General features: G+C 41.6%; 2 protein-coding genes across 5 annotated transcripts; one reads left to right on the top strand and one right to left on the bottom strand.

The window, feature by feature from the left end:
• The first annotated feature begins 4,876 nt into the window (after window positions 1-4,876).
• LOC148640428 (guanylate-binding protein 1-like) lies at window positions 4,877-14,762 on the top strand. Of its 2 annotated transcripts, none has more exons than XM_088621510.1 (10): window positions 4,877-5,019; window positions 7,187-7,403; window positions 7,805-7,932; window positions 8,526-8,635; window positions 10,269-10,489; window positions 10,668-10,910; window positions 11,296-11,573; window positions 12,290-12,502; window positions 12,803-12,905; window positions 13,444-14,762. In XM_088621510.1, exons 2-10 carry the CDS (start codon window positions 7,229-7,231, stop codon window positions 13,830-13,832), a joined length of 1,860 nt encoding a protein of 619 aa, XP_088477636.1. In that variant the 5' UTR covers window positions 4,877-5,019; window positions 7,187-7,228; the 3' UTR covers window positions 13,833-14,762. The 2 variants fall into 2 exon arrangements, with proteins under 2 accessions (XP_088477636.1, XP_088477637.1); XM_088621511.1 differs by lacking the exon at window positions 4,877-5,019 and adding an exon at window positions 5,661-5,863.
• gbp2 (guanylate binding protein 2) lies at window positions 14,763-24,108 on the bottom strand. 3 transcript variants are annotated; one of them, XM_088621508.1, is made up of 12 exons: window positions 23,958-24,074; window positions 23,495-23,751; window positions 21,903-22,115; window positions 21,201-21,328; window positions 20,058-20,167; window positions 19,019-19,212; window positions 18,186-18,428; window positions 17,427-17,707; window positions 16,940-17,152; window positions 16,661-16,763; window positions 15,718-15,911; window positions 14,763-15,496 (listed from the first exon to the last, which is right to left on the bottom strand). In XM_088621508.1, exons 3-12 carry the CDS (start codon window positions 22,096-22,098, stop codon window positions 15,275-15,277), a joined length of 1,884 nt encoding a protein of 627 aa, XP_088477634.1. In that variant the 5' UTR covers window positions 22,099-22,115; window positions 23,495-23,751; window positions 23,958-24,074; the 3' UTR covers window positions 14,763-15,274. The 3 variants fall into 3 exon arrangements, with proteins under 3 accessions (XP_088477634.1, XP_088477631.1, XP_088477632.1); XM_088621505.1 differs by lacking the exon at window positions 23,495-23,751 and having other exon boundaries at window positions 23,958-24,108; XM_088621506.1 differs by lacking the exon at window positions 23,958-24,074 and having other exon boundaries at window positions 23,385-23,511.
• Between the last annotated feature and the right edge of the window lie 29 nt (window positions 24,109-24,137).

Raw genomic sequence — 24,137 nt, 5'->3', positions numbered from 1 at the left:
ATGCTCCATCATGGTAATGAAACCAACATGGTCAGATTAACCCGTACATCTGCCTAGACAAAAAAACTGCACTTGCACATTTATTTCAGGCGCTGTCGAAATCTAAGGACTGTTCTGAATTATTAAGTAATTAAATTGTGAACGAAATTAATTTCTTTCACAGTAATTCTGCATTGTCTACGCTGCAATTCGATAAGTAGGCGGACACAGACAGAACATTCCCTCCGACGATGAATGCTTTTCATTGAACGCAGTCCGTGAGGTACAGCGGGTTCTCCGTTTTGTTTTTGTTTTGGCTCTCCGCCGCTTTCGAAGGAGTTTCCAAACTGAGCTGAATTAGTCCGCATACTTTCGGCTTTGATCGCAGCTAGAAGGACGAACTCGTGCTGCTATCAATGTCTTAATCCGGCCCTGCAAACGATAGTTACTTGAGTTAAGTTTTTTTTTTGTTCTGTTTTCTTTAGAGCAATGTGAAAATTCTAAACCTTGCACTTTCTCCAAAAAATAATTTGCACGACTCTACATGATGGCCTCCAGTGTTACAAAGGTGTTTCAGGTATGTTCATGCTCCGGTGAGACTAAAAGCCATTTTCATGCTTCGCTCCTGCTGCTCCTTGCCCAGCGCAGCTGTGCAGCCGGTACAGGCCGTGCATGGAGCAAACCAGATGTGGAGAAGATGCAAATGAACCAACTTTTCTGCAAACACTGTTGCAACAAGAGCTCGTGTTTGCAAAAGATCAAGTTAGCAATTTTTTTTATACATGTATGTTTTTCCTGACTGAGTTTACTTTCTTCCTTTTATTATCCCAGATGGGAAACATATGGAAGCCCGTTTCCGCCAGGGAGGAAAAAAAAAACGCGCTATGCTATCTCAGAATTCCGACTTAGTATCTCAGAATTGCGACTTAGTAAGTCAGAATTCTGACTTAGTATCTCAGAATTGCGACTTAGTAAGTCAGAATTCCGACTTAGTATCTCAGAATTGCGACTTAGCAACTCAGAATTCCGACTTAGCATCTCAGAATTGCGACTTAGCAACTCAGAATTCCGACTTAGTATCTCAGAATTCCGACTTAGTATCTCAGAATTCCGACTTAGTATCTCAGAATTGCGACTTAGTAAGTCAGAATTCCGACTTAGTATCTCAGAATTGCGACTTAGCAACTCAGAATTGCGACTTAGCATCTCAGAATTGCGACTTAGCAACTCAGAATTCCGACTTAGTATCTCAGAATTCCGACTTAGTATCTCAGAATTCCGACTTAGTATCTCAGAATTGCGACTTAGTAAGTCAGAATTCCGACTTAGTATCTCAGAATTGCGACTTAGCAACTCAGAATTCCGACTTAGTATCTCAGAATTGCGACTTAGCAACTCAGAATTCCGACTTTATATCTCACATTTGTGACTTCGAAATAGCCGTATTCCATTGTCTGTCCTTTTGTTAATGTAACGGATTCGGGTTCTAGGGATTGTGCCCTCGCCGCTCCCACCCTAGTTCGTGCCTCGCTGCACTGGCTCGAACCTGAGTCTTGCCAGCTGAGCTAAAGAAGACCTTCTTTTTTAAGTAAAAAAGGACATACAATGGAAATACGTAAAAAGTATGTTTCAGCTTTTATAATTGTGAATTCTTCTGGATGTGAAGTGCCTATTTCTCTATCTTATTTCATATTCTGTCTACGTAAATAAAAACGATTTTAAAAAGCCCACCGTGCACTATTCCATCCGGGTACTATGGAAGCCTCACTGGCGGAAATGGGATTCTATAAAAATTAGTGTAATTAATTTGATTTTTATCAGGGCACTGTACAGGACAAGTCTTCAGGCTTATAGATCCTATGATCCTGTACGATTCATGAAAATAGTGTAACGGAACGGCCGACATACAGGTTGTACGATCTGGTTGCAGTACACCACCCTCCCCTGCGCATAACAGGGATGCTGGGGTTAAAGAAAGTGAGCCAGTGCAGCGAGGCACGAACAAGGGTGGGAGCGGCGAGGGCACAAGCCCTAGAACCCGAATCCGTTACAATAACAAAAGGACAGACAATGGACTACGGCTATTTCGAAGTCACAAATGTGAGATATAAAGTCGGAATTCTGAGTTGCTAAGTCGCAATTCTGAGATACTAAGTCGGAATTCTGACTTACTAAGTCGCAATTCTGAGATATAAAGTCGGAATTCTGACTTACTAAGTCGCAATTCTGAGATACTAAGTCGGAATTCTGACTTACTAAGTCGCAATTCTGAGATACTAAGTCGGAATTCTGACTTACTAAGTCGCAATTCTGAGATACTAAGTCGGAATTCTGACTTTCTAAGTCGCAATTCTGAGATACTAAGTCGGAATTCTGACTTACTAAGTCGCAATTCTGAGATACTAAGTCGGAATTCTGACTTACTAAATCGCAATTCTGAGATACTAAGTCGGAATTGTGACTTACTAAGTCGCAATTCTGAGATACTAAGTCAGAATTCTGAGTTACTAAGTCGCAATTCTGAGATACTAAGTCGGAATTCTGAGTTACTAAGTCGCAATTCTGAGATAGCATAGCGCGTTTTTTTTTTCCTCCCTGGCGGAAACGGGCTTCCATAGAAACATGCTTTGCAGGCGGGTAATAGACAGAACACAAAACATGATAAACATGAAAAATGATAAGGAAATGATAAGGAAAATATAAATAAATATTTATTCATATTAATATATACATAAAAGCAAAATATACAATCAATTGTCCAAACTAAGCAGGTTAACAGCCACGGAAATCCATAACACTGTATCTGTCGTCCCGTACACACGAGGAGTCCTAACGTGGTAGGGTAATCCATAGCAGCTTCACAGATTCCTGATGAGCAAGAGTGCCTAAATTGACAGTAGGCTTGGTGTTTTCTGTTCACCAGGGACACTAGTTTGTGTCACACACTTGTAGTTTTTGAAGGATGGGGGTAACACAATGGTATATATTTCTGCGATGTGTAAGTAACTTCTATCTGGACGGGACGGTACGTGTGAGACAGATCTGCAGTGCCGCGAGCCCTGCCAGGCCGTAGTGGACATGTACCTGCTGACCCACGACGTGGTGGAGAGGGCCTGTGCCAAGACCCAGCCCCCCCCAGGGGGCCCTGGCAGGTGAGGCCTCGCGAGACGCAGGCGCGGTCCAACTTGAGCCTCCTCATTCGTGGATTTGGGGCTGGTGTGGGCTCGTCTTGTAAACCAGCAGAAATGGAATACTGTATGTATGTCAAGGTCTACCTCTGTCTCTCATCATCCATCCAAACGCTTCTTCCAGGACGGGTTTATGACCGAACCTCTCCATTTTCTTTTAATTTGTCATTCATATTTGATAGATTTATTATCATTGTCATGAAACCAAAGTGGCAATCTTCTGAATTTGTCATGGCTGAGGACATCACTGCTTAGTCACAACGGTCCCTTAACCCACAGCAGCCATTTGTTCCACAGGCCAGATTATTTCATTTAAATCAAGTTCCTGACATCATCATTTAAAATAACAAAATAGGAGTCTTAATTATGTAATTTTTTAGTTGTAGTAAGCACTCTGATTTTATTAATTGTCATTTTCCCAAAGTCATTTGCTTGAAGGAATTCTTATCTGGATCACCAGTTTCAACCGGACACTTGATCAACCTCAATGTGCTTGTACAGTATCTATATAAAAAATGAGAGCACATCTTATTGTAGCAATAATGAAACATGCAGGTAGACAGATTTGCAGACTTTTTAATTATGATTTTTTTGGCAACAGAAAGAGGAAAAGCAGCTCATAAACGTCTTAATCTTAGGGTGGAATATTTTCCCAGTAACAGGGGTGTCCTCTGATATGTGCTTGTGCCCCCAAGCCTGGGAGTTCCAGATTTACAACAAAGTTATGATGTGGCTTTGCAGATGAATGCCTGGAGGGAAGCAAATGTTTTCAGATGATGTTGAACGGACTGCCTGTGTCGTTTACCTGTGAAATTGAGTCATTGCTGACAGGACCCCAATCATACAGGAGCAGAGCATGACAGAGATCGTGTCCACCATCTTCATCTCGGACTAGCAAAGGTCCTCTTTCTGCCGAGAGCCAAAGTCTGCTCTGTTCTGTGACATTAAAACTGCCTTCAAACAAATTAAAATTCATCACTGAAAGCGTGTCAGGGCTTGTTCTGTGTTTTTTCAGCTGATTGATACTTTGTGTTAGATAAAAACCCAGGTCAGATTAGTTTGAATGTGTAATGGATCCCTGGGTTTATTAATACGAATATAGCATTATTCAAGAAAAAATCTGTCTGCATTCACCTTTCATTGATGGTGTTAGTAGTGGGATTAACAGAGCTTTACCTCCCAGTCCGCTGGAACATGCTAACAGACATCAGTACAGTACATGTGCTTACATACTCTCTAACATCACCGTAGAGAAGAGGCCAGCAACATGTCCTGAATGCCACTACAGGAATTCCCTTGGGGATACTGTTAAAAGGACCATGCAGACTCATTTTTTCCAGTATAATGCTATAAAATCGTTTTAACAGAAAACTCACTGCCAGCAAAACCCTCACAGCATTATTATGGGATGTACAGTAGCTTGCGCTATAGTCCTGTTTCAAGCTTTTAGCAGCTGAAAAGGGAGATGCGAAGAAAAAACACCACTATTAGAAATAGAACGCAGGAGGCAAAAACCCTTTTCAGGAATTTGCGTTTCCCCACATCAAGGGTACACCGCGTGTTTAAAAAAGGACAACAGCTGAAAAAGAAAAGGCGTCAGGGGTTCCTCGCTTGTTTCACAGAATATTAGAATTTTAAAATCCAAAGAGGGTGTTGTCTGTTTCCCTTCTCTTTAAGATAACGGTGGTGAGGCACATAAGCGACTTGCTTGATTCCTCAAATCGAAAACGAAAGACGTTTCGGCCAGCCGCACCCATTCGCTGAGTAGGGCAGGAAAGGAACTTTTTACTTTCTGTATTGCCGGTTAGCAAACTCGCAAGGTCTTCCCTTTGATTCCTGCTCTCTAGCAAAGGTAACATCTAATTGTTAAATACATTTTGTTTTTAGTTGGAAGACGCTTTTAACCAAAGCGGCTTACACGCGAACCCTTTTGCACAGCCGGGTAATATTCTAGAACTGTTCGGGTCAGGTACTGTACCTTGCTCGGGGTGCAACAGCAGCATCTCGTGTGAGATTTGACCCCCCGTTATATTTTACAAGGATTTTATTATTCACTGCTTTTTCAATAGCTGTCTTCCCTTGTATTGTCGCCCTGTGTTGCTGAGAAAGTATTTCGGTGTTTAGGTTACAGTTATGCGGAGACCAGACTCTTCTACTACAGCAGGTGGCTGGAACTGGATTAAGCAGTCGTTGTCTTAACGTGCTAGATAACAAAATGTATCCACTAAAGCGAATAAATACATCGTTTAACAATTGAAATGGAATGATACAAGTTACGGGTGGAGTATATGGGTAATCCTGTTTCATGTAAAGCAAGAAATTCCGTTACTGTTTAATTCTTTGTTTTAGCTCTCTTTTATTATTTATATCTCTTTTATTTAGTATTATTTTTTATTATTCTTTTTTCTGTTTACTATATCTTTTCTATGCATAATGTTTATGAAATGTTTTGAGAAGCTCTGGACTGAAAGGCGCAATGGAAGAACAAAGACTGATTGATAGTTGATATTGACTTCGGAGCTTAAGCGACTCATTCGTGCGGAACTCTCACTCCTGAGACTTGCGCGATAAAATGACTGCTCTTCACGGGGCTGGTTTAAAACACGGTACAGTACGCTTCTAAAGACTGCGGCGGTGGACGAGATAGTTCGAACCCAAAGACGTTCTCACCAGGCGAACAAAGGCCCAGTTTCAAGGTGAGGTACCTCAGCGGGAATCTGAGGCGCTTGCTTGAAAAGGGACACAAGCACGTGCGAATCACCGAATTCGGGGTCGCGTATCGCAGCAGGAGCCGCGGTCTGACCTGCTATCGTGACTGAATAAAGAGTTTTTCTCTGCGCACTTGTTTGCAAATGGAAAACTACAGACATAGAAGGAACTATATATAAGGAGCTCATCCGCATAGCAAATAAGTAAACTAAAATTTAAATTCGAAAGAATCATTAATAAACATCGTAATGCTGTGTTCATCTTGTTTTTATTATCGATGTTATTTCAGGCTTACCCGGTTTTAATTAGCTAAATGGAGGTTATTAACTAAAGTTCAGGAGGGAATTCAAGCCTGTCGTTCTATGGTCAGGAGGCCCCCCATTTCACCAAGCAGGTTAAAGCCAAATTTATTTCACCAAGTCACAAAGCGTGCAGTTCTTGAATGCTGTTGTCCCTAGTGAAATGGTGTTAATTTCCTTAATCCTCCCAGCAGTCATTTCTGTTCATAAAAAAACAGAAATGCGCTTTGAGGTGTACTATTCTCGATAAAATAGTTGTATAAATATTATGTTTCAAATGATTTCCTTTCCTTTGAACATAGCCTAACCAATCGATGTTTATTGTTAGTTTAACCTGCCTTCCTGTGATGGATATCAATGTTATACAACAATATAAAATCTGCTTTTAATAATTGTTGTTTTCTTTAAATGAGAAAACTAAAATATGCACATTGCATCGTTCACTTAACTGGATCCACATACTCTGGTGGCATTAGAATAAATACGGTAAAGAATTGTTGCTTAATCCCAGCATGAACTATTCTAGAGTTCAGTTAAAATTCCATTAATCACATTGTAAATGATTACACAAGGGTATAGGCTAACACGTATATTCATAATTTTCTTTGGATCTAACCTAACATAGATGCCACTTTGATCAGGGCAGCTGGCAAGACCTGTTTCTACACACAAAACAACACAATCAAATTCACAGCTACGTATGAGTTGAGTTTGCTCATGTTTTTGGAGTGAGGAAACTGATTAATTCATTTATGACATAATTTTCAAGTCCAGACTGAAAAGGTTTTTAATAACACATTGACCCATATCATCAAATCAAACATGATGAAGGATGGTCCTGTATGCGGTTTGAGTATTGACTACATTCACCACATGCCTATGGTGGTTTAGCTTCAGAAACAATCACCTGTGTCCTCAAGAACCGAATCTACAGCTGACTGGACTCTGCTGGTAGAGCTGCATTGTTATACCCCACTAGGCTCACATTGTCCTGACTGTTTTTTCATACAGATTGTCAGTTCAGAAGACGTCGTGGCCAGCAATACAGTGTTGATGGAAACTCCCGTGTGTCTGATCGAGAATGGCCAGGATGGAAAGTTCTGTGTCAACCCCATTGCACTGGAGATATTAAATCAGATTTCACAGCATGTGGTTGTGGTGTCAGTAGTGGGATTATACCGCACAGGCAAATCCTACCTCATGAACAAGCTATCAGGGAAGAAAAGGGGTGAGTGAATTGGGCACTGATAACACTGATAATGATCGAACCCTGGTATTCCTTACGGACTTTGAATCTTGTAGATGCAGTGTTCATGGTGATTTACATTTTATTTGGAATTTCCTCATTCTAATTTTTTTTTATTTTATTTTCTATTGCTTTTTATCTCTGATAGAAAGTGGTAGGAATGCAAATCATCTTGCCGAGAGTTAATTACAGACTCGGTCATCTCACAGCCCTGAGCCACAAAAAGCCTCCAAAATGTTTTGACTTCCACTCTGTCAAAAGGCCTGTCTCCCTTCATTGAAGAAAACATTGTGACATGATTTCTTAGGAACTATGTTACCTTCTAACAAGTTTAATGGCTTTGTGGGTCTGTGTGTGAATTGTCACTTTGTCTTGTTTCTCAGGATTCGCCCTGGGGTCCACCATACAGTCCCACACCAAGGGCATCTGGATGTGGTGCGTTCCTCACCCCAGTAAGCCTGACCACACCCTGGTGCTGTTGGACACCGAGGGCCTGGGAGATGTGGAAAAGGTGGGAAACTGGGACTCTTTCAACTCAAAATTAAGGGATAGAGGACAGGTTATAGATTCAAACCTCAGATATTTGGTCTCTCCAGATGATTTTTTTATCGTATTGTGTCTGTAACCTTTTTCTGTTCTTTTTAATTGCACTGTATTATATTGTATAACTATTGTATTTCAGCCACAGCCAGAATACAAATATATTTAATGTTTTCTATATTATTCTCCAGTGCTTGTAACATGAATCATCAAAGGCACTGACAATGGGAACTAAGGTGATGTTTTGAACAGGTTGTTTTATTTTTTCAGCATGCAGCCTGTATGTATATTACTGTTCGTAATGTGTAGGCATTATACAAATTACATGCAACATACAGTACTTTAAAAAAGCAAAAAAGCTCAGAGTGGAACTTGATCACGGCACAGTTTAGCAGCCACAGACCTGTTAGATTTAATTATATGCCAATGAATGAGATGTGCACATTCTACCACCAACAGCTGTCATTTTCCTAGTTCTTAAATCCTGTGCCTATATTTAAAACCTGCTGCAGTAGAGAAGAAATGGAAAGTGGATTATCAAGAGACTGAGAACATGTTTTCCAGGGAGATCAGAAGAACGACTGCTGGATCTTTGCTCTGGCCATTCTTCTGAGCAGTACGTTGGTGTACAACAGCCGTGGGACCATCGACAACAATGCCCTGGAGAACCTGCAGTATCCTTGTGTCTCAGGCGGATTTTAATTTTAAAGTGCCAAAGTGGAACTCTGTATCTATGGCTAAAGTATTGTAAAGTGTCTACGGTGTGGCTTTAAGCAACAGCTTCATTTTGGAACATTTAATAGACAAACCTGTTTTTGTCAAAACTACATTTGTTTGAGGTTGAGGCAACAAAAGACAGTTATTGCAGGCAGTGAAAGGTGAAGTTGTTTGACAGCTTTCACTAACTTTGTGTCTTTTTGAGAGCAAAGGTGATGGAGAGTTTAAATTGAATCAAGACACTACAGAGCATTTGATTCTTCTTTTATAATGCTGTATTAGTTTCTATGCAATGGAAGGAGTTAATGTTTTGGTACTCTTGCCTAAATTCATTGGTAACCCGTTGCCAGTAATAAAGTAACAAAGGGAATACAGGGTCTAAAAATGCTGTAGTTGTAGGAAAGCAGTGTACATTTTCAGAGTGTATTGTCTCACACAATCCCAACTTCAGTGACAAGGCTCAAGTACTTGTAGGAGGTTTTGGGATTGAGGTGTGTGGGAGATGGTATGACTGTTTATTTTTTAGAACTACACAATTACCATGATCTGTTATCAGAACCTGATCTCAGAAAATGGACACATGGTGGAACAGCGAGCCCATGACTGGGAGTACCTACACAAACCCAGCTATGCAGATAGATGCCCCCAAGGACTCTGATGTTGTGAGGAAGAAGCACTAACCTCCATGCCACCACACCACACAATAAAATATCATCCATCCATTTTCTAACTGTTTTATCCAATACAAGGTCACAGGGGAGCTGGAGCCTGTCACGCCCTCTGCAGCCAGAGGGCATTCCTTCTCTGTCCTGTCTCTTTTTTCCGGTGCTTTGCTGTCCTTCCGGTGTTTTTCTCTCTCTCTGGGGCTATATATTTCCGGGTCACTTATTCTGCTTCGCTCAGCATTGACGTTCGGATGTCCTGAGACCCATCTAGCACCAGGTCACCCCACGTCCGCTACCTGAGGGCACAGGTTTCTATACAGTATTTCCTGAACAGCTGAGCCCGGGCTTTCCCACGTTTCGCTGCTACGCATAGGGTCTTTTACTCTCTCCTGCCATTCCACAGTTCGTCCTTTCCAACATCCGTGACAGAGCCTAACCTGGTAATCAACAGGCACATGAACCTGAGTGGGACACCATACACAAGTACACACATTCACATCAGGGCCAGTTTTCCAAGAAGCCAATTTATCTGCCAGTGTGTCATGAATTGTGGAAGAAAATCAAAGCAAGAGGAAACCCATGCAAACATGGGGAGAAGGTACAAACTCCACATAGATGGCACCCCAGATCTGGAATAGAATCCAGGACTCCAGCGCAGTGAGATAGCATCGCTAACAACTGCATCACTGTGGTGCCCTTATAATAATAATAAGAATTAGAATGCTGGAGATTGGTCTGTGCTTCGACTGGAACTTCACCAGACAAATATTATCTATCGGTATTTTGATATACACAATTCACTCCTGGTCTTAGATAACTAAAGCACCATCGGTGGCATAGCTCAATTGTGGGGGAGGGGTGTCTGAGGAAAGTGACACCTGTGATTCTTTGAATAGCTGTGCGTGGTTTTCCTGAAGCCCCTCAGATATGTGACAGAGCTCACTGATCTAATCAAGGTCAAATCACCCAGGGACCCCAAGCCTGCAAGTGGTGATGATGATGATGAGGATGAAGAGGACTCTCAGTATGTGCGCTACTTCCCCAATTTTGTGTGGGCTGTGCGCGACTTCACCCTGGAGCTGAAGATAGAGGGGAGGCCGGTGACTGAGGACGAGTATCTTGAACACGCTCTGTCTCTCAAGAAGGGTAAAAGATTTCTGCTGCCTTACAGCCATTTCACCAAATAAAGGATGTGTCAGTGTTTTCTGCTCCATTCAAAATACCCCATGACCAAACTATACAATAAAAAGGATGTTCTTGTGTATTAATCCTGATTGCATGTTTCCTCTAAGTTAATATTGAAGGATTGCGCTATCTTCTTCAGGAACCAACAGGAAAGTGTCCGACTACAACCTGCCCCGGCAGTGTATCCGGAACTTCTTCCCCTTGCGCCGCTGCTTCGTCTTCGGCAGCCCCGCCGCCCCCGATGCCATGACCCGCCTCGAGACTCTGGACGAGAGGGACCTGAGCGCCTCCTTCCTGGAGGCCACCCAGCGCTTCTGCCAGCACGTCTTCAACCAGAGTCCCGTCAAAACCATCAAGGGAGGACATCCTGTCAGTGGCAGGAGTGAGTGAGACAGTCCCTGTTTGTCTGCCTTACAGTACCCGTGTATTCCATATCGTACCCCAACTTTTCCGAGATACTTTCTCATTGTCGGCAGGAGTCTCTCCAGTGACCCTTAATATGATCAGTGGGTTTGGATTTGAAATAGGTTGCTTTTGGACTCCATTCTGTGCAAATGTCCACTTCCCTGCAGTGATATACAGCAAAAATAAACTGGGATGGTCTGGATAACATGCAGGCTGTGTTGAAAATCAGCACTTCAGAACAGTTTGGTTAGAAGAATGTGTATCTTTTACAAACTGTGAATATAAACTGCATCAGGTCTTAGGGCTTTTCTGTGGGCAACACCTCTCTCCACCATACTTGTTTTCTGGTTTTCTTTTCTCAGTGCTTGGTATCTTGGCCAGTACCTACGTGGGCACCATCTCGAGCGGTGATGTGCCCTGCTTGGAGAACGCAGTGCTGACAATGGCACAGATTGAGAACCAGGCAGCTGTGCAGGAGGGGATGAAGGTGTACAAGGAGGGGATGGACAAGGCAGTGACCTTCCCAGCCAGCCTGGAGGGTTTATCCCAGCAGCACAGGCACTGGGAAAAACTGGCTCTGGAGAGGTTCGCCAGCAAGTCTTTCAAAGATGAAAGTGGTCAGCACATGAGCGACCTGGGAGTAAGTTAAAATCTAGGTCTGCAAAGGCAAAGAAATTATTTTACCTTTAAAATCAAGTGTATGCTATTACTTCAATTTGAAGGATACTTCTTCAAACAAAATATAGAAGGGGTTCAGTAATCTTCAGATGAAATACAGGCAAGGTCAATCTTAGAATCTAGTGGCAACACAGATGCTCATTCAGAATGTGGGAGGCCCTCATTTTGCTTAGTAGTGACATCTTAACGTTAATAAGAAATACTGAAAGATAAAGAAAAGTGATGTTCTGTCTTCATGAAGAAAACAGTCACACTAAATTATAATAGTCTTGTGACAGACACCACCTTAAACAAGGTAGCTCAAGGGATCTATGTCCATTAAAACTCACACTGGACAATACTGGAAAGCAGGACACTTTACTGCATAGTTTCAGTTCATACACACACTAGAAGAAGCCTTACAGCAACACCATGAGGCGCTTTATATACCAAAACATTTAATTCATTATACCCATATGTGAATGTGGCCCCTAAACTCTTCACCAGTTATCTAGCTATCTAATCATAACCCAGTGTGTCTATTTACAATAATAGACATCTTTAATAGCCACTAGAGGAAAGCCCTTCAGTCAAGTAACACTGCTACATTTTATAGTGTTCCCACTGTGATCTCTTTCCTAACATTTGTGATTTATGGACTGGCCAAATGTACTGTAACTCCTGTTGTCTCATTCATAGGAGAAAATTGCAGAGTATTATGACTGCATCCTCATGCGCAACGAAGAAGCCTCTATAAATACCTGTCATGTCCTGCTGGCAGAGCTGTCCACCCCCATCGCCAAGAAGCTGGAGGAGGGCTTCTATGCCAAGCCTGGTGGCTATAAGCTCTACTGTAAGGATCGAGATGCCTTGGTGGCACAGTTCCGTGCTGAACCCAACAAAGGGGTTAAGGTAGAAACTTTCATTACCAGGAGAGTGAGATTCCCTTAAACTGGATAGGACAGAAAATTTCAAATAAATGTATGGCTGGGCAGCACAGAAACATGGGGGTTAGCACCCAGCTCACCCCAGGATCAAGAGTTCATCGTCAGTCCGGGCTCCGGTCCTTGCAGAGTTGTATGGTCTCCTTATGCTAGTAAGATTTTAAATCTTAAACATTTCCCTTGCTACCTCCCTTCTGGAGAAAAAATAAGTTTGTTTTTAGGTATTTCTTTAATCCCAAATGTTTTAAGGTGCCTGTGTGGTTGACAGGCAGAGGAGGTCTTGGAGCAGAGTCTGAAAGAGAAGGAAGTTGAAGCCAATACCATTCTTCGTGCTGATGAGGAACTGACAGAAAAAGAGAAACAAATTGCAGGTAGGTAGAGATCAGAAACCTGTAGGGAAGGATGGTTAAGCGTTCTTTAAATCATTATTGCTCACAGGCATGATCAATCAATCATAGTGCCCTCCATAAGTAAGATAAGATCACTTTATTGGCCATATACAATTTCTTGCATTAGGAATTTGTCTTTTGTCTTGCTCTCCATGAGACGCAGAGGCACACAGACAGGGAGAGAGAAGCTTGGGATCAGAGTGCAGGGTCAGCTATTTCTACGGCACCCCTGGATCAGCTGGGCTTAAAAGCCTTGCGCAGCGGCCTGCTGGAGTAGGATTCTTCTGCCAAATGAGAGATTTGAACCGGCAACCTTCCTTAGCCACAGTGCCACCACTATAGTATAGGGTCAGGGTCAATTTTTGCTGTATCCTCAAGCAATGCAGTTTTTAGATGAAAAGTAGAACTTGTGAAATGTAAATGTCATTTTTATTTCTGTATCTAAATATTAAAACAAGCTGTGATTTTCTCCCTCTTTCCCTCCACTTCCGCGGCTGCTGACGGTGTGGACTGAGCGCAGAGCAGCACGAGAGAGCTGCCCTGGCCGAGCAGCAGAGGAAAGCACAGGAGGAGCAGCGGCTGGAGATGGAGCAGGTTCTGCAGGATGAGCGCGGGAGGCACCAGGAGCAGATGCAGCTGGCGCAGAAGAAGCTGGAACAGGAGCTGGAGAACTGCCGAGTGGAAGCTGAGAGAGCACTAGAGAGCAAGCTGAAGGAGCAGGAGCAGCTGCAGAGGAAGGGCTTCGAGGACCAGGCGGCCGCGATGACCAGAGAGATCGGTAGACTCAAGGAGGAGGCATCGAAGGGCAGCTCATGGAAGGATTTTATCAAGCCTGTACTCAGTACAGCTGCTGACATAGTTAGTACCATCTATGAGTATAAGACCTTAAGGAGGCTCATGAGACGTTGAATTATTCTTCTTCTGTAGCTCATGGATGTAGTAGCTGGTAGCTAGCTTTTGTGCATGGTCCTGCATGTATTTGCCTCTGAGGGTTTTAGTCATGATGTTTCCTGTTGATCTGCCCTGTGTTATAGAACTTTTCAAAAATGTCATTGCTGGCTGGGAAGCACAAAACAAACCAACAACATAAACAAGCAATTAACAAATCTAAAAACAAATAAATTAATCCAAAAATAAAACAACAAACTTGAAAATATATTTTTTAATTGATTGCATGATACCAAATAAATCAACATATTAAAAAAACACAACCACATTAACTCCAAACTGGAAGGCATGGCTATATTTATGTCATATGTCAATCACTGTGCTGCTGAACTGTGGCAGGAAGTGTACAGTAGCACATTGAGACTAGCCCTACCCGCAGGGTGAGTCCCTGTTCCTCTCATTCTCCAGGAGCTAATTTCCAGTTTGAAATTGTGGTGTGGTGTTTTGCACTTCAGACCACCACATCTCATATTATTCTCTGAGTGTGTTGACTGGTTTTTGTATAGTTTATAACTATGCTTAGATCTGGACTTAATTTTTGCAATTCATGTATGCAGTATGTCAGATGAGGTAATTAAAGAAGTATTTTTGTCACATTACAACCTTCTATACTGTTCTTATCAGAATTGAGAAACTTAGCAAGGCTGGTCACTTGTGGGCTGGGAGACAGCTGCTGCTGTAAATGGTCTTGGTGGATCTATAGGTAGTGCTCTTCTCTCTGGGACACTCAGAGAGCTCTGCTGTAAGAGGTGCCATTCTTCACATGTAAAGTCAAACTGAAAAGACTCACATAACAAATGTTAGCTGTGTTTGTGAAAAACCTCTCCTTTGTAATATAGCCAGTATAGATGTTGTTGCACAGTAAATAAAAAGATAATATTTGCAAAAATATTTAATTGTGTAGGTTTTTAATAACATAAGGCTCATTTAGTTGCACACTAGAAGGCAATCCTGGGTTTACAAAGTCCAAGGCCCAAAACACTGCTTAACTCATTAGGTTTTGGGATTTCACTTAACATGTTTGAAGTGGATCTCTCCAAATGATAAAGAATAAAATAAGATTAAAAAAATACATAAGCCCCTTCAGTGCTACAGTGCTGTTTTCTATTGTTGCCCATGAAGCCATAATGCAGGTAAATATGAAACAATAATTCAGCAACGTAAAAAATAGTTCTAGGAATATAACTCAGGCTACAGCAAGTGGACATTCACATAATCTTGCTGGCTTGATTACAGCGATTAGGGTGACCAAGACTAGCAATGCATAAATTTTCTCTTGATGCTTTTGACTTATATATACTATTTGTGTATATAAAATTAAAGAGGCAACAACTAACAAGCCTAAGATTCAGTGGTTGGAACTATATAGATCCAAATATTAAGGATAAGAGTTCTGTTACCATTTAAAAAAAACGTGAAAGGAGCCGAGAACCTATCCCCACTGCTTTCCCAACAATACCTGGTAAGAACAAGGAAGCCACATTACCAACAGTTTCCACAACAGTGCTAACAATTGACTGGGATTTAGATTTCGTCTCCTCCTTCTCCCGCTTCAGAGATGTGATGTCAGCATTCATTCTATCTGCTCGGTCTCTGAAGCCTTGTTCCAAAAGGTCCCTCTGTTCCTGTAATGGGCAAACATTTAATGGGTAATGAGTTTATTCAGAGCAAGTTCTTGAAAGTTCATGAGGAGTTTGTGAACATGTAGTGGAGAAAACAAGTGTAAACTATTTCTTACATCTCTACCTGATTTTACATATTTCCAGGAAAAATGTGTGCTGTGGACCTCTTAGAGGAGTTGTACATTAATTACTTTAGACGTAAATGTATCCTAGTTGGGCTCTACCTTCAGCTTAGCCTCCAGAACTTTGTCTTGCTCCTTCAGAAGGTTTTTCCTGTCTTGTTCCATCTTGGCCAGCAGTTGCTCCATGTTTTCTCTGTAGGTCCTCTCTTGGTCCTGTATCTGCCTCTGAAGGACCCATTTTTTCTCCTCCTCTGCCCTCCTATCCCGTTCTGCAGCTGCAGACCTTGCCCACTCCTCTACAGAACAAGACAAGAATCAGAACAGTAGAGGAGCCATGTGTTACTACTCCCCATTAGAATTTTCTGAAGATTTTTTTTCAAATGGTGTTAACAAATTGTTTGTAGAATATCTGCAAAATGCCATACAGCACAATCCACCACTGATACCTTTATCCTGCTATACAACAGAAATCTTCATCATCACAGATTGCAGATCTATCTGGTACTTTCATGCTGTAAACCCTTCTGAGCTAAGGCATTAGATCAAAAAAAGAAGCTCTTGACATCTTTAGAAGATCACAAACATCTAGACCATCACTGAGGACACAGTTGCCCAACAAGCAGAGGAACCCATAAGCACCTTTGAAGCCATTCGATTCTGGCCAAGAATTTGCCGTTTGTACTTCCCTCCTGTTATAATTAACCAAGGGTCCAAACCTCCAGTCCTGAAGGGCCATGATCCAGCATAAGCCTCTTCATAGCACTAACATTTTAAGATCTGGTTTAAAATAACTGATCTACAATGTTGAACTGAGGCCCTGAAGCCTGACCTGGAGTGAATAGCTACAGATACTATGGCCCTTTGTAGCTAATTAACCTTTAGAAAAACTGAAATATTATAAGTAAAATATCTCTCTTGATCCTTCTCCTTTCTTCTCAGTTTTAAAGCTCACTCAATCTCCACTCTTTGTCCTTACTTCAAATGACCAAATGAACAAATGAAATGCTCCATGCTCCATCTTTCTCCCTTTTTATTAAAATTTCACCTTCAATCCTCCTTTCTGCCTCAGAGAGGGATTTGTCTGCTGCCAGTATGGCTCTTCCAATGCTCTCTTTAGGTGCCAGGTACTCCTTCAGGACTTCTTCCGCCTGCAGACACAAAGCAGAGCCTGTGCTCTAGAAACCAGCAGTCACCCAGAACAGGAGTCTAACACAGTGGCTAAGAAACAAACTCAAAAACTATTGCAGCAGAGTTATGTAAATCTCAAACAGCAACATCACACTATAGTCGCATACATCTGACTTAAAAAATCATCTTTTTGTACCTTAATGCCTTTATTTGGCATTGCCATGTATATACTAATATATACATCCATGTCGGTCTTGAACTTTTTATAGCCTCCAGCAACCATGTAGGACCCGGCGCTCAGGTTCTCCTCTACTATTTGGAATACTTCATCGATGATATCACTGCAAGCCTTGCGCGATGCCTCTTCATTCTTCATGCATAATGACTCGTATTCATTCTGAAGGGATTTCTACAAGGGCGAAAAAGATTAATAAAATGTTTTCACTACAAATCTGAGCCTTAGGAATATTCACTGTAAAATTGTGATGGCTTCTTGTGTTCCACACTGGCATTCAGGAGGAAGGATAAGAACACGTACAACTTTCCATAATCCTGAATCTTAAACACGCTTCAAGCCTTCTGTTTGAAGGTGCTTACCTGGAATATACAAAAACATCTGTTTTGTGTTTATGAAGAGGTAAGGACTTCCTGCTTAGCCTGAGGGCAGAGGCCATTGCTCTTACCATAAGTTCAATCTGATACTTCTGGTCTTCATCTTTGAAGGAGTGGTTGATGAACATCTTCACGGCCTTCTTCTCAAACTGACCATGCAGCTGGGACAGCTCCTCCTGAGTCTCAGTGGGGTATGCGACCCACTCGTTCATCTCATTCACGTAGTAGGAGACGGCTTGTTTCAGAGCGGTGGTGTTCTGGATCTCTGCCAAAGCCAAGACTGCGTTGTCGAGGCAGGGAATCTGGCCACTGCGGATGGCCTCCACATAGGTCTCCGCCAGGCTCCCCAGCACTGCGAGACACCCCAATTTATTAGTCAAACAATCAGTGTCGCTAACACATGCACTGTACCCATGAAAATATGTGTAGAGTGTATCAGTCTTCACTTCTGCCTGTGCTGAGAAATTGACATCAGTCTGACTCTTGCCAAGACTAGTTATCCATATGGAATTAAAGGTCTAGATTGCACACATTGTCATCTAGGAATTTAAATACAGTTCTTTTGCACAGCTTTTCAGAGTCATTTAGACCTACTCTACATGGAAACTTTATGGAAGAGTATTTAAAACTGAGGACAGGAGGCATTTCTTTATCCAAAGGGTGCTGGTATGTTGTTGAAGTACCCTTCTTCTTTCAAGAAATGGCTGGATGAGATCCTGGGATCAATTATCTGCTCATTTCTGAACAGAGGTCCTCTTGTCTGCAACCTTTCTTATGTTCTAAAAATTTCACAATCAGTCTAGGAGCCACTGCTAAACCCATATACTTACATCTGCCAGTGACTGTGTAGCCCCCTTTCATGGTTTTGGTCTGGGCACTGGTGAAGACATAATGGCAGAAGTCCTTGGCCTGCTGCACAAAGCAGGGGTCTAGGTCAGTGTCGCTCAGCTCCTCCATCAGTCTCATTTTCTCAGGGGTGGTGGGGCGCGTGAACACAAAGCACTTGCGGGATGGGAAGTAATTTCGGATGCACTCACGGGGCAAATTGTACTCTTGAGATTTTTTGTCAGTGCCTTGGAGAAAGAGGAAGGCAAAGGTTTTTTTGGAGGATCAGATTTTACTGTCATGTCTTTTTGCAACAAGTCTGGCATGTTTACTGCAGCTCATATAGCATCGCGTACGCCTGCTTTAAAGATCAAAAACAAAGGGAAGAATCCTTGAATAATTAAATCAATTTTTCTCATTTTCTGTTTGCTAGTTCTAGAACTGGGGTGTCCAGGACCAAAATGTCTTCAAGTTAAAATTTCAACCCAGCTCCTACCCAGTTACTTAACTGCATCGATTTTACAGCTTCTCTCAGCTCTTCAGGTGCTGCTGCTTTAAAGAGACCAGGACCACCTGCAGACACATTGACCTGCCTTCCAGGATTGGGCAAACCATATCAAGAACACAATCTTATTTCAAGAAATTTCCTGTTCAATCCTAGAAATACCTTTGTACCTATTTGCAAAAATCTTGTGTAACCTTAATGTAGGAATCTTTCAAATATAGCTCTGTAAAGCCATAGAATGTTGTACTTTTGTGCTGTAAAACCTGCAGCAATGTTACTTTAATTGATCAAGCATGACAATACTCCTAGAGTGGGGATAAAGAAAATCTTTACCTGGCCTCAGCTTTAGAGCATTGTCCAGATACTGATCAGCTGTAACCACTTTCCCATCAATCGCCAGCTCCAGGGTGAAATCTCGCACAGTCCACACAAAAGAAGGGAAGAAACGAGCAAACTCAGCCGAGTTGTCCTCCTCATTCCTTGTATGGGACTTTACTCTAATGTGTTCAGTCAGTTCAGTGACATAGCTGTAGAAGTCATTGTTCAGGACAACAGCCTTGACCTCCCTAAGCAGTAGAGACCTCTGCTGACCACAAAGATACCTTTTACAGTTCTTATGCAAAATTATCTATTTATGATTATAACCATTTAACATAAAATACATTAGCATTTTTAAATACTGATAGTTGGAAAAATATAATGGATAATGCATTTTCACATCAATGTAGACCAATACCTAATACAAAGAGAATTTCACCTTCAACATAAATATTGCCTCTCCAATATTTCACCATTTTCAAAATATTTAATTAGATTTAGTAGTTCGACATATATCTGTCATAAACACTCTCTAAAAGACATTACTGTTGTAGAGGAACAAGTAAACACTATTCTTTGCTTCTTTTTGCCTTTTTGTTCCTTTGCAGCCTTTGCATGCTGACACAGCTCCCTACTTGAGTTACTGTTGTATTCTGTCATTTCTGAACAGACTGACTCAATACCTAGTGCAGATGTTCCTCTGGTCATCCCGGATCCTGATAAGCATGTTTATATTGGCACCTGAGGGAACATGAACTGTTTCTCCCAGAGTGATACGAAGAATCCTAGCTTTACCCTGCTCTTCTCAGTTTGCTTGACATCTGCATTTCTACAGCACCTAGCAAAGCCTAAACAACTGTATACAAGATTCCCCCAATGAAAGTGTTAGACGTTTGTCCATCACTCTTTTTCTAAGCTCACTGTTGCAAAGTAAGAAGTTAGTTTTGACCTAGCTGTATTCTTGACAGGACATTAGTGCTTAGGTTAGGCTCTGACTGAAGGTTGCAACACAGTACACAGATTCTTAAAAATGATGCCACATCATCAAGGATACTGCAGCTGCTGCAAGGCGTTGTTGTTGATGGTCCCTGTACTGTTGTAGACCAGTGTGCTGCTTAGAAGGACAGCAAGAGAAAAGATCCAGTTGTCGTTCTTCTCATCTCCCTAAACACAGGGAAACAGAGGATTCACTATGGTCAAATTTTAGGAGGAGAGGAGCAGTCCCATCCCATACAGCCACAGAAACTCATCTATCTATCCATCAATCCATTTTCTAACCTCTTCATCCAATTTCAGGTCACAGGGGAACCAGAGCCTAGCCCAGCAAGCAATGGGAGCAAGGCAGGGTATACCCTAGACAGGACACCAGTCCATTGCAGGGCGCACAGACACAAACACTCACACCGGGGGCAATTTTCCCAGAAGTAGATTTACATACTGTACCAGAATGTCTTTGGAGAGTGGGAGGAAACCCATGTGAACACAGGGAAAACATATAAACTCTAGAAAGACTATATTTTTTGGAAATTCTCGATAATTCTTCAGATTTTTTTCCATCCCACTTTGGAATTACACTAGTGCCAGGATAGAACTCTTTCCTAAACCAGTCGAATTGACCCTTACATACTCCATCTAGTTACAATGAACGCAAAACAAAGGGAAACAAAGAGACAATTGATATTACCAGACCACTGGTAAATGTAGCAAAATGTGTACAATGGCGTATTACCTTGCATGTTTGATCCTTTGCTCCCATTTGACATGGGTTAATTTCACTGATCAAAGAAAAATGGGTAATACACAGATTTATCACGGCTGCACAATAGGAAGTATGTGAGGAAGGCAAGATTGTTTAAATCTCAAGAAAATGTGAAGCTTTCCTAAATGTCTATGTGCAATTTCTTTAGCAAAACTTCTTCTAATTCTGATATAGGATTTCCACAAACTAGTGAATTCCATATTTTGTGCACTACAAGAGCTATGAATAATTGAATCAATATGAGGCCTTAGAATTATAAAAAAATGGCTTTTCGGCATGAATTTGTGTCCTCTGTTTTGCCTGGAGGAGTAACAGGTTTTTAAAGGATTCACCCATTTCCATGATTGTGCTGCCAAGCTGGAAAGTCCACAACAGGACACAGAATGTTATAACAGAATGTATTGCATCTAAAGTCTTAGTGAAAACTTCACTGCTCACCTTCTCCACATCCCCCAACCCCTCGGTGTCCAGCAGCACCAGGGTGTGGTCAGGCTTATTGGGGTGAGGGACGCACCACATCCAGATGCCCTTGGTGTGGGACTGTATGGTGGACCCCAGGGAAAATCCTGTAGAACAGAAATGGGAAGCATGTCAGGTTTAGTCCAGCAGCCATCTAACTGCACCTAAAGCTGTCATCTATCTGTACCCCTTAATCATTTGCCTGGTGTCTAAAATCTCACAAATAATATCTTGATTGTTAAATGGAAGGCTAAACTGTATAATGACTTAATGTAGGCGTAGAACTTGAAACTACAAGGTTCCCAGAAAAACCTTGATAAAAGCCTATATCATTATACACTACCTTGGAAAATGACCGTGCTTTCTTCTGTTTTATCTTTAGAGTGAAATGATACAAGATACAAGGACTGACTTTGGGTAAGTGCATCAACCAAAGCAAATGTAAAAGAATGTCGTCTGTTTTACTTAGAATATTCAAATATATCTGATGTTTTACTTCTTGACTGTATTTGGCATAACTTGACATGGAGTTGGACTACGTGAGATGTGTTGAGGAAAATGAACTGTTAAATTGAATTTTAAAGCTGATATCCTGGTTTCTTACAATAATTTTTGTATACATTTCTGCAAAGGAAAACCTTCTGTTCTTCTATGAACTGTTTATTTGACATTACTCCTCACCCTTTTTCGTTCCTGCCAGTTTGTTCATGAGGTAGGATTTGCCAGTGCGGTATAATCCCACTACTGACACCACAACTACTTGCTGTTCAATCTTCCCCAAAAGCTCCAGAGACTGTCTGTTGACATGAAGCTTTCCATCTTCTCCATTTTCAACAAGGCACACGGGGGCAGACATCGACAGTGTGTTGCTAGCCATGAGCAGCAGGGAAAAGTCTGTTTCAGTCATGCAAAAAACAAAAAGAGCTTTAGCACTTTCCTGTTTTACACATTAACATTATTTTAATAACTCTTTTGCGCTGTCATACAAACGGCCTATAACCAAGCAAATAAGTTTTGAAATTCTGTGTGAAACAAAAACAAACTGAGTGACGTGATAATGTGACCGTGCAGGAGCCCGGGCGGCGGAGTGACGTCACCGCGCTGCAACCAGCTCCGCTACAATAACAACGCATTTGAGTAAATTCAAATATAAGCAAGCATTCAAGTCATATTACATCCAGAGTCGTGTTTCAATTTACCTGGGGCTCAAAATAGTGTCTGCAACTACTGTACAAAATGTCTTGACATTTTGCTTGTCTATGAGATTAGGGGGAAAGGAAATGTTACCATGATTTCTGTTTTGTTTTGCTTTGTTTTAAGAATACACTCATAAAAACATGTTATGACAACAGCATCTGTCTCGGCACTACTCAGAAGTTATAATTCATTTTATTATTTACATTAAGCGACAGAATTCTGGGGTGCTTTCTGCTCCTTATTTATTAGAAACACATAGATGAATAAGTCGATCTAACGTCACCTTTCTCTGAAAAGCAGTTTCTTAAGGGGAACTTTAATTCGGTTGATGGTTCCTGGCCGCTTACCGCTGGAACATTCTGCTTTTTTATCAAAAGGTAACCGACCGAGCTAAATGACAGCGAAAGCCCAGCCAGTTTCAAACTTGTTTTAATGTGTCTCATAACATTACAAAATGAGCGTGAAAAGAAACTTAATAACAGAGAATGGTTTCAGGACAGGAAGTTCTCATTCTCTTCAAAAACGCGTTACCTCAGTGAGAAATTAATGTCGGTCGTGGCTGTTTTCAACCATCTACTTAACTGCGGTCCTACCCGCTAAGCCTCATACTGTGTGTTCATATTCGGAAAGGCGAAGTAACCTGTATTTAAGTTTTAGCCTCTCAGGAAAAGAAAGAACACGACACTGTTCAACATCCTGAAGACATGTTGATTTAACATGACGCTCCTTCGACCGATAAAAACCACAAGATAATATGTTATTTTCAGCTCTTTAACTTTCGATTATTAAAAAGGTTCAGCTGAAATATATCGAAACCCGCTATTTCAAAAATGCATAGTACGAATAAAAATCGCATCTGATCCGCAGTACCTCTAAACCACTCTTTAATCGCCAATCATACGGAGCGAAAAGCTTTAGAAATTATTGTACTGCATTGTCTCAAGAATGCGACTGAAGATCAAATACCTTAGCGTCGGCAAATGCCGCAATTAAAACCGAAAAGGCAGCGATATAAGAATATGTGCAAGCTGTGTTCAAGTGAATAGTAGTGGAAAGCGTATTTTAAAGAGGTGCACCTTAATTTGGACTTTGGAATTTGGCCCAGGACTTTCTGGCTTCAGGATAGTGGAGAAGCCGAACTGCAGGTGACTTCTCAGTCTTTGCAGCGTCGGAAGTCGTTTTGGCAGTAGCACAATTCGAAAGCGAAAGCAGAAAACACCGCTAGAAAATCTTTTAAATTCTAATATTGCCTTTTTCTTAGTTGCAAGTGAAAAAGAAAGCTCATACTTCAGACATCTAGTCGTATCGATGGGTTGCTGTGCAGAGAGAGATACTGAGGAAAAAATAATTTAGCGCCTTTAAGTGTTACCACTCCAATTCAAAATAAAGCGATCTGAGAATACACTTGTGTTCTGTTCGTGCATTACTGAATAGTAACATTAGCAATAGCTGTAGTTTGTAAGAAAAAAAAAACGAACAGTGCCATAAGTCCCGTCGAGAGGTGCCAGGTTGGGGAGATTGGTATTTTAAAAGAAGTACCTTCGCTTGAAACGATGCACAGGACGTTCTCAGAAAAGGGCTCGAGACGAGTCGGCGAGCAGCTTCTCTTCTTGTCTGCGGCTTCTGCCCTCTCCAGGCACCTAAAGCAGCTGAAAGTGAAAGCAGAAAAGCGCAGCTGTCTTCCGAGAAACGCGCCCTGTTCGGGTCCGATACCCTCGC

Source organism: Lepisosteus platostomus, chromosome 26, assembly GCF_059453375.1.
Source record: "Lepisosteus platostomus isolate fLepPlt1 chromosome 26, fLepPlt1.hap1, whole genome shotgun sequence".
Classification (NCBI taxonomy): domain Eukaryota; kingdom Metazoa; phylum Chordata; class Actinopteri; order Semionotiformes; family Lepisosteidae; genus Lepisosteus; species Lepisosteus platostomus.
The sequence above is the reverse complement of the archived record's forward strand: the minus strand, read 5'-3'. Positions and strand labels throughout refer to the sequence as shown.